This window comes from Lycium barbarum, chromosome 7 (genome assembly GCF_019175385.1).
Source record: "Lycium barbarum isolate Lr01 chromosome 7, ASM1917538v2, whole genome shotgun sequence".
NCBI classification, from domain to species: domain Eukaryota; kingdom Viridiplantae; phylum Streptophyta; class Magnoliopsida; order Solanales; family Solanaceae; genus Lycium; species Lycium barbarum.
This window is the reverse complement of record NC_083343.1, coordinates 129,323,323-129,334,156: the sequence shown is the minus strand read 5'-3', so window position 1 is coordinate 129,334,156 and position 10,834 is coordinate 129,323,323. Positions and strand designations below refer to the sequence as shown.

General features: G+C 35.0%; 1 protein-coding gene across 1 annotated transcript; it reads left to right on the top strand.

The window, feature by feature from the left end:
- The first annotated feature begins 1,635 nt into the window (after positions 1 to 1,635).
- On the top strand, positions 1,636 to 10,621 carry LOC132601951 (uncharacterized). Its single transcript, XM_060314997.1, has 8 exons — positions 1,636 to 2,131; positions 5,574 to 5,726; positions 5,850 to 5,897; positions 6,592 to 6,636; positions 7,259 to 7,360; positions 8,450 to 8,740; positions 9,693 to 10,143; positions 10,490 to 10,621. The coding sequence occupies exons 1-8, from the start codon at positions 1,636 to 1,638 to the stop codon at positions 10,566 to 10,568; spliced, it is 1,665 nt and encodes a 554-aa protein (XP_060170980.1). The 3' UTR covers positions 10,569 to 10,621.
- The last annotated feature ends 213 nt before the right edge of the window (positions 10,622 to 10,834 follow it).

The window sequence follows — 10,834 nt, the reverse complement described above, 5'->3', positions numbered from 1 at the left end:
TAGCCAACTATATTATGTTCATGTTTTTGGGAGTTGCACGAATTGCTGAGAAGGCTCAGATAGCCTGAAACTATGTAGCCACCATAGGACAAGGATCGCTCCGCCCAGTTAGGACGATACCTTAATTTCACACTGAATGGTTCCATCAGGTACGTTACTACCTTATACCCTGGCAAGGTATAGGGGCTCTACTGGTCCGGCGAGGTACCAGACTCCACGTATTCACGTGGTGATATCATGTGTCGGTTTATGAAATGCTCTCCCTACTTATCATGTGTTACTCATGTTATATATATATGCACTCATGCTCATACTCATGTTCATGTCCAAGTTTTCAGTTTCAGTTCTTATCATGTTATTCCATGTCCCATGTTGTTTCTTTCGGTTGCTTTACATACCAGTACATTCAATGTGCTGACGTCCCCTTTTATTGCTCGGGGACCTGCATTTCACGATGCAGGTACGGATTTACAGGACGACACTTCTGCTCATTAGGATTTGCACGTGTCAGCTTATTGGTGATCCCCATCTCATTCGGGGTTTAGACAATGTAATCCTTTATTTAGTTTTGCATCTAAAGGTATGCTGGGGGCCTTGTCCCAGTAAGTATGTTTTCCAGTCAGACTTATGGTAGAGGTTTCATAGACTAGACAAGTCAGTTATGTTATGTCAGACATTTGGAGTCGTATAGCCGTTTGGGCTCATTCATGTTTAAACAAGTACTTTATTAAGTATTATGACTTAATACGTTTTATAAAGGCTCATCATGCATTCACGTTATATTCCGCTTATGTTATGCATTATGATGATTCAGCAAGTCATGTGGTTCGCTCGGTCACCTGCAGTTAGGCACCGAGTGCTGTGTTACGTCCAGGCCATGGTTCGGGGCGTGACAGGGTCATTTGACAATGTTAAAGATATAATTAAGTAAATAAAAGTATAACCTTTGTAATAGCTTAAACTCTTAGGTAAGATGGTCACACAATTCAACATGGTATAGAGAAAGCAAAAGGCATGGTTCAAGTCTCAATGCCACCCTTTCTTCTTATGAATTTTCACGTGCTTGACCCATACCCACACGTGAAGGAGTGTGTTGAAGACTCAATTAAGTAAATTATGTATCACAATTTCGACTGTATTCGACCTACATTGGCTTTTAACCCTGTCTAAAGTTAATCTGCCGACAAGCATTTTTTGTGATTGCCTAATAATGGATTTAACTTATATGCACGGGAAATATGTAAGATCTTCACATTATTAGGTTACCTGAAACCTGTTGTAAGAGGTTATCTGCCTTATTATTCGGATCAATTTCACTTAGAGTTTAACTTAAATGCACTGACGGCGTGAAACGTTTCTTTAAATTTTCTTTTAGGTTATATGACAGTGTAAAGGAGTATTAGATTCTTTAATACTTTGGGTACGAGAAGATCCATTACACATGCACCAGCATAGAGGCTCGTAAAGAAATATTTGTCAACAATACGTCTCTCCTAGCAGTATATATTGGTGACTGGTGAGTGGCATCAACACAATCTGCAAAAACAATTAGTGCCAATGGACCGAATCATACAAATTACAGAGGAGATCAACATTCGGGACGAAGCAACTAAAGATGAAATATTTCAAACATCAATGGGGAAAAAGTGGACAAAAGTTCAGCAACTGTACATCAACAACAAGTTTGTCCCTGAATCCAAACTCACCAGATCTGGAGATACTGCTCTTCACATAGCTATATCTTATTACCATCCAGATCGAGATGACCCTAAACATCATCCTCATCTTACTTGTATTAAGGAGATGATTGCCAACATACCAAAGGAAAATCGACTACTTATCTTAAAACAGAAGAATGAAAAAGGGAACACACCTCTTCATCTTGCAGCAGCACTCGGGAGTGTTCCCATTATTGAGAGTTTGGTAAACTCAGAAGATCCTACTCTCATCCGGCAGACCAATTCAAAAGGGGAAACCCCCTTGTTCATAGCTGCTTATCAAGGCAAGCTAAAAGCTTTTCTCTACCTACATAAGTGTGTTCAAGATGAAAACGGAGAAGGTCCAATTGAACTTTGTAGAAGGGGAGATGGGGATAACATTCTACACGCCGCCATCTCCGGCGGGTACTTTGGTAAGAGCCAATCGCCTATAAATATTTTTCTTGAAAATCATTTACACCCCGACTATGCTTTAAAATTCAAACTCTCTCTCAACTTTAAATAATATACATTCTCTCTCCTTTATCCTAATTGATATTTCTAAATGCCTATTTTACCCTTACGTTATCAGCTTTTGTCTTCTTTTATTTCTTTTATAAAATCATGATATTTTTAATTTTTTTAATTCATGTAACAAATTTCTTATAAAAAATAAATATTATCTTCTAGACGAAGCAAAAAGTGAGAAATATTAATTGAGTATATAAGTTAATGATGTTCTATAATAAAATAAATTAGCAGAATAAACAAAAAAAATATTTTTTAAAAAAACCAAAACTTTAATATTTATTTATACAAGTGAAAATAACATGTCATAATAACTTTATAAATATATTTATATGCAGGTAATGCAAAATCAATAATAAAATAGAGGCAAAATTTTAAAAATGATTTATTTAATCTTTAAATGAATTTTATTATAATTTAAGAAATATTCCATTAGTGACAACCAAAACCGTTTATTTATATAAATAATAGAGAATAAGAGAGAAGTGAAACTTAAATATACAGAGATGCATGTGCATACATATATACATACTTATTGCATGTAATATTGATATAACAATCATAAAAAATAGCATTAGATTTTGTTACAAATTCATGAAAGTATTATTCTACTTATAATGTTAATGAACTTAAATAAGAATCTATAAATACATAATATAATATAAAAAAGTATACATAAATTGAGGATAGACAAAAAAAAAAAAAGGGTGAAATAGTCATTGCATAGGATTAAGGGGGGGGGGGGGGGGGGGGGGGGGCGAATGTCTATTGTTCAAAATTGAGGGGGAAATTTGATTTTTAAAGTAAAGTTGGGGGGTGAAAATAATTTTCATCCATTTCAATTATATGGAATCAAATCTCTTTTAGAGGTGGCAATTTCAAACCATATTTAGAAAACGGAAAAGGGCCAAATATACCCCTTTACCATCGGAAAAGGGTCAAATATGTTCTTCGTTATACTATGGGTCCAAATATATCCCTACAGTTATACTTTGAGCACAAATATACCCCTTCACTGTTAAAGTTAACTAAGGTGGAGTTCAATCCCGCATTAACATTAATATTTTATTTAATTTTACCCACTAACTAAACTCAATTTTACCCACCTCCTTCCGTATCATCTTTCACAATGGCACCTCCAAAAAACATAAAAGGATTTTGATACCCCAGCTGTTGCACTTTTATTTCATAAAAAATTATAGCACGGTAAAATGTTTCATCAGTTGACACGTTTACTAATAGTCCAGTGATTAATAATTAATTTTGTTTGCTGTTCTAAATTAGATGCCTTTTGGAAGATTAACTATGTGAAAAAAAAGTAAAATGGAGAATGGCATTAAAAGGTGGCTCTCTAAATTCTTATATGCATGCGCAAGTCAAAAGGGTTATTTAAAAATCTGCAAAAAGATGTGATCCTTCTAACTTTTCTAATGAATTTAATTTTTCAAGATCAAACTTGAATTGCTGAGTGGTAGTTTATATGTCAAAGTCTCGACTTTCTTGTATATGACTTCAATTTCTTCAAAATTCTTAAGATTCACGGCTAAAATTCAAAAGGGTGTTCGAAAATCTGCAAAAATATTCAATCTTTCTAATTTTCTGATAAATCTAATAGTGTAAAAATGCAATGGAAACAATTAAGACCAGGTACATTTTTCGTCTCATTCAACAATAGGTCAAACACATCATGTTTACAAGGCCAAAACTTAGCAATTAAGGTATATGCCGGAGCAGTCACCGGAAAGAACTCCATCGGTGATATTCCGGGGGGTGGGGGTGGAGATTGATCAACTTTAACGGTGGAGGGGTATATATGTGTGCCCAAAGTATAACGGTAGGGGTCTACCCAAAGTATAATGAAGGTTATGTTTGACCCTTTTCCGATAGTACAGGGGTATATTTGGCCCTTTTCAGTTTAGAAAATTAGCCCATTTTACCTACATTTTAGTGAGTTGGGTCACTCATATTTCAGGTGGGTAATTATGGGTTTAAGTCTAATGAAAATAAATAAATATGGGTTTAAGTCTCTTTTCAATACATAAAAATATGGACAAATATAGATAAAATATGGGTAGCCATATATGAATTCACTAGGCCCAGTAACAACTCATTTTCCTCAAAATAGAAGAAAATGTTTTTCATAAAAAATTGAGGGGAAATATTTTTCCGATCCTTAAAAAACACACCAACTCACCTCCAACCATAACCCACCCCAACCCCCCCACCTACCACCACGCACCCCACTACCACAACCCCAAATTTTCTATTTCCTTTATTTCATTTTACTTTTGTAAAAAATGAAAAAAAAAAAAAATTTACCTGTCCCCCCCCCCCCCCCCTCCTAAAAAAAAACTGTTTCATATATTTTATTTTTATAAAAAAAACAAAAAAAATGTTGTTATACAAAACGTTGTTTGTCTGAATATTTTTTTATTGTTCTAGCAAAATGTTGTTATAGATAACATATAATATAACATAAATGAAAGATTGGTTCAACAGAAAATATGGATGTTATAGTGAAATGTTGTTATACAGAGGTCTGATTGTATATGTTTATAATTTCTTCTTTTTTGTAGAACAAGATAGTAGTATTAACAACTTCTCTTGTAACAGAGGTGGCTTTTCAGATAATACATTACTATCCGCCACTGGTCAACTATTACAACACAGAGGGCATGTCTCCTCTACACTTCCTTTCCAGGATGCCTCAAGTATTCAAAAGTGGCAGCCATTTTCGGTTCCTGGACAGCATAATCTACTACTGTAAGTCTCCTGTCTGTTCCTTACCGATATTATTACTCCAATTATTCTATCATTATCTTATTCTTCAATTTCTGTTGTTTCTTTTATTTTGGCTATCTTTATTTCGTTCCTTTTTTTTTTTTTTGGTCGTCAATACTTTTATTTTCTTCGATATTTTCATAATAACTTTTCGCTCTTATATTTCTCAAACCTGTTTGAGAACGCTATTCTTGAGCGGAGGATCCATCGAAAACTGCCTCTCTACCCTGCAAAGGTAGGGGTAAGGTTTGCGTACAACTCATCCTCCCCAGACCCCACTTGTGGAATCACACTAGGTATATTGTTGTTGTGTAAATCTACAGTCTTTTTTGTCAAAGATTGGCACAGATAAGCATTCTTATCATGGATTTAAATTATATACACCGGTGGTTTTTACACCACCCAATGCGAATTTCCATGTTGTTCATTAGAAGTCTCTTTATCCTTTGTCTCAGTCTAGCATATTTACTGTTTTCTGTAAGTCATAAACATCCAATACTTTTGCATGTTGGTTCACGTTCATCGTTTGTGGAGGTTATATAGCTAATACTGGGTTCTTTTTTCCAGGCATAAATATCGATGAGCTACAGCTAATGACACATAAACCTGAAGGCAAGGACGACTCAAAACTTAAAAAACTCGGTAGTCATCTCCCAGAGAACTACCAAACACTGGTGGAGTTCTTGGAACTACTTCGGTATGGGACTCAGAAATTTCGAGGTGGGTAGATTTACAGCACAATCTCCTTATGAAAATGGTCTAACAAAGTGTTTGAGAGACTGTTCTTGGCACTTTCTACCTAAGAGTTTTACATTAGCTAGACTGATTCTCTTTTCTATCCAGATTACATCATTGATGTCTATACTGGGAATCAAGAAAACAAGGCTAAAGGTACATGATTACGTAGAAACATTCTAGTTTATTAACTCATTCATGTTGAGTTAACAAATAGACCAGTCTCTTTTGAAAATGAACAAACCAAATGATTCAGAGCGCCTCAGGAGAGTCTTGTTGGCACTTTGTACCTAAGAATTTTAACATGGTCAAAGACTGATTCTCTTTTCTATCCAGCTACTACTAACGTGAATCAAGACGAGATGTCTCAAGGTACATGATTGTGTAATAAATCTTTCAGGTTATGTGGACTTAAGCAGGTTACTTAAGAGGCAAAAACTATGAATTCTATTTTTTCATGAGGATAACTTTTACTAGTACTAACTTATTTTTCTTTTTCTTCACACCAAGGCCATCAAAATGATTGTCAATATGATCTCGAGAATCCCCCAATTAAAGGTGAATGCATACACATGCATATACTACAGTTGAAACTAAGTATTACCTCAAACTATGATGATTAGATATAATTCATCAAAATATGCACCCAAAATATCAAGAAGAAGAGGTGTATGTGATTACGCAGGAACTTTCCGGTTTATTAACTCATTCTTGTTGAGTTAAGAAGTACACCAATCTCTTTTTGACAATGAACTACCAAATGATTTGAGCATCTCATCAGAAGAGTGTTGTTGGCACTTTGTACCAAATAATTTTACATATTCATAAACTGATTCTCTTTTCTATCCAGATACTACTGGAGTAACTGACGCGAATCACGAGAAGAAGGCTCCAGGTATGTAATTATACAGAAACCTTTCAAGTTATGTCGGCTTAAGCAGGTTACTAGGAGGCAGGAAAACTATGGTATATGATTTTTATTACGAGGAATACATACACCTGTATACGTAGCATAGTTGAAACTAAATATTGTCTCCAAGTATGACGATTCTATATAATCCCACTAAATACACACATACAAAGTATCAGAAAGAAATAATGGGGTACTGGTGAATACATACACCTGTATACGTAGCACAGTTGAAACTAAATATTGTCTCCATGTATGACGATTCGATATAATCCCACTAAATACACACATACAAAGTATCAGAAAGAAATAATGGGATACTTTCTAGAAGTCTGATATGGTAATGTTTACTAAGCTGTTGGACGATAGTTTTAACCAAGTTGAACCTACTTTCTACCCTCTATAAGATTTTTTTTTCTCTATAAAATATTAGCAAAAAGACACAAATTATACCATCATACTGATTTTCTGTCGAAATAAAAGCATTGAGCTCCTTTGTTATTTTTTTCCAAGTTATGTGTACATTTTCTATGTGAAGAACATTGATAAAAAATTACACGAAATTCTCCAATGTGTTTCTGCTAACAACTAATCTCTGGAATTTCAGCTGAAGGGAAGAGTAACGGCAAGTTGTTTCCAGCCAATTACACCATCTTTATCGAGTTTCTCAAATGTCTAATGAAGATTGTGCTAATTGTATTGGGAATTGGTAAAAATTATTCTTAAAAATTTCTCTTTTATCAAGCATACATTTCTTAACTATTGAGTGCAACGATAGTAATTCTAAAAGAATCAGACTTACTATTCTTTTGAAGAATGCAGTTCTCATTCCTTTCTGATTTATGTTCTGCTTCAACCCTTTCTAATATATTTTCTCTTCCTTCTCAAACAAACATGAACAGTTGTAGATTAGAATAATAAAATTCTAGGGCTAGACATAAATACCGAAAATCGAAAAACCGGACCGAACCGAACCGAACTTCACAAAATCGAAGCGAACTAGTTTGGTTCGGTGTTCAGTGTCCACCTTCAAAAAATCGAAACTGAAATAGCTGAACCGAAGTTTGATAAAACCAAACCGAAGAACCAAAGCACACCGAAATTTAATACATTACCCAAAAAAATTAAAATAGTCCATGCTCATTAAGCTTAAGCCCCAAAAAAACCCAATTATAACAAGCCCTCTTTTGCTTTTGTATCCCTAATTTTCCACTTCAGTTGAGAAAATCAAATATCTTCAACAAAGGAAAGTGACTAGGATGTGTCTTTAGAATTAATGTATGTCGTTTATGTGTTTTCTTAGTTATTTTTACTGTATGTATATAACACCTAGTAATCCTATATAACGGTTATAGTTTTTTGTTCTTGTATATCCTGTTTGTTTGATTTTGATTTCAATTTATCAGTTTTATGTTTTATTGCTTTTGAGAATATGAGTTAGTGTAAATGGAATTGCTTCTAATATCATATCAAAAAAACCGAATTCAAAAAATTGGAACCGAACCGAACTAGTTTGGTTCGGTGTTCGGTGTCCACCTTCAAAAAATCGAAATCGAAATAGCCGAACAGAAGTTTGATAAAACCGAACCGAAGAACTGAACGTCCACCCCTATAAAATTCTATGACAAAGAAAGAAAGAAGGTGGTTTGACGAATTCAAAGGCCTAGACCCTCATAAACGATCCTTCAACAGTCCCATCTTTTTTCACATTTTAAATTTGAAGTAATTTCTGAAACTTAGTTTGCCTTTTTTTTTTTTCCACATCATGTCATCAGGTCTCAAATTTTGTTGCATGCAGGACTTCAAAGAATTAAAAAAATAGAGGAAAGAAAAAGGCAACATACATGGGGAGTTCAAATTATGGAGTTGTTGATTGAGAAAGAAGGACGTTACAAATTCTATGAAAGTACTGGGGAAGAGCCAAAATATAGAGCAAGCACCGATTCAAAGCACCAAGCACAAATTTCAAGCACCAATCTCAAGCCTCCTACAAAACCTCCCCCAATAGTTGAGGATGATGATAAAAAGGACGAAGACCAGAGTAAGACTGCAACGACAGATGAGAAAAAGAAAGATGATCACAAGTCCGGTAAAGAATCTTTTTTACTTTCCGGTAATACTTGTGTGGCACAGAAACCTTGTTATGTGTCATCAAGACTTTGCAATTTTAACAACTCAAGATCTATCACGTAAAAATGCTGAAAATTTGTTCTAATATTTCCAAACTATGATCAATTTTCTTCTTTTTACACCAGTTATATAGCCTGTCTGACCAAACTTTTAAAATCACCTTATTTTGAAAACATGGCCAAGCTTTTAAAAAGTAAAAAACGCTTCTAAGTGTATTTTCTCCAAAGTACTTTGATTTCTGCTCACCGAGGACATGACCTTAGATACGAGGTTGTGGAGGACTCAGATTAGGATAGAAGGCTAGGTTGCTTATCCTTTCATCCTAGTAGTTGTAGTTTTGCTCATTCGTTTATTGCCATTTCATTTCTGCTTATATTTGTTGGGTCTTGTACTTTGATTATCTTATTTATCTATGATAGCTAATGCTCCTTTCTTTCCAGACTGTTCTATCATAACTTTCTCGCTTTTGTTTCATATTGTTTTTGATATGCTTGTCCCTAGAGGGTCTTTCAGAAATAGCCACCCTCCCTTTCAAGGTGGGGGTTAGGTCTGCGTACACTCTACCCTCCCCAGATCCCACATTGTGGGATTCTACTGGGCATGTTGTTGTTGCTGCTTTAAAAAAAGTACTTGGGGGAGAAGCTATTTTTTTCAGCTTCTCAAAAACAAGTTGTGCTTCTGCTTTTACTCAATAGTACTTTTTCTTCTCCTAAAATCTTGACCATACACCTCAACTTTGAAAAAGGAAAAAAAACACTATTTTGAAGGGTTAAAAAAAAACAAAAAAAAAAAAACTCTTTTTAAGGAAAAAAAACACTTCTGATCTTGGAGAAGCTTTGACCAAAGGGGGTCTCAATCAGAAGCTATACGTTCGCTAAAAGCAACTTGAATAACTATAGTTCTAAATACAGAGTTGTCCAAGCCAACCAAGGAGACACCCTTATTAGAGGAGGCATCAAAGATGGGTATTGTAGAGATGGTAGAGAAGATCCTTAAAATTTTCCCAACAGGCATTCAAGATACGGACTCTAAAGAGTTGTCCAAACCGACCAAGGAGACACCCTTATTAGTGGCATCAAGGATGGGTATTCTAGAGATGGTAAAGAAGATCCTTAAAGAATTCCCAATAGCCATTCAAGATACAGACTCTGAAAAGAAGAACCTACTGCTGTTGGCTATAGAGCATAGGCAAACAGAGGTCTATAATTGGTTAATACGAGAAAAGTATCCAAAGCACGTGTTTTATCAGGTGGATAAAGAAGGAAACAATGCGCTGCACCTACCGCAAAGTTCCAGAAGCTGGATGTGTGGCGCATCCCTGGTTCCGCTCTACAGTTGCAAGGCGAAAGGAAGTGGTACAAGGTAAGAGATCTTTAACATCCAACCATCTCTTCATATCACAAAGGATTATCTTTAAAGGGATTTTTCCTTTTTTGGAATGTCGGCCAAAATTAATGACTGGCGTTAATAAAAATATATAAATATATACACTGATTATGTATACTATATGTATATTTACGTATACAATATGCATATTATATGTATATTTATACTTAAATGCACAAAATCTATACATTTGCTGGTTATTTTGTAAGTTGTATCCCCGAAAGACATTGGACCGTAATGATCTCTAACTTGAATACACTAACATGTAAATTTTCATCAAAAAAATACACTAACATGTAAAGATTTTCTTATCATAATGCAGTATGTCAAGCAAACTTTGCCACGACAGTCATATGTTCGTTATAACAAGAAAGGTCAGACACCAAGACAGGTCTTCATAGAGACGCATGCAACGTTACTCAAAGATGGAACTGAATGGCTCGTCAAAACTGCCGAATCATTCTCTGTCATTGCAGCACTGATTGCTACAGTTGCATTTGCTACGTCTTCCCAAATCCCAGGCGGTCCCAATGAAAGTGGCTATCCACACTTTGAAAATCAACCTGCTTTTGACGTGTTCTCTATATCATCACTTGTTTCTCTTTGCTTCTCTGTCACGGCCCTGGTGTTTTTCTTGGCTATCCTCACATCTCGATGCCAACACAAT

Coding starts and splice junctions, on each gene's coding strand:
- LOC132601951 (XM_060314997.1), top strand. CDS start 1,636: ATGGGGAAAAAGTGGACAAAAGTTCAGCAACTGTACATCAACAACAAG. Junction 5,898..6,591: donor TCAAGAAAACAAGGCTAAAG/GTACATGATTAC, acceptor TTTTCTATCCAG/ATACTACTGGAGTAACTGAC. Junction 6,637..7,258: donor TCACGAGAAGAAGGCTCCAG/GTATGTAATTAT, acceptor CTGGAATTTCAG/CTGAAGGGAAGAGTAACGGC.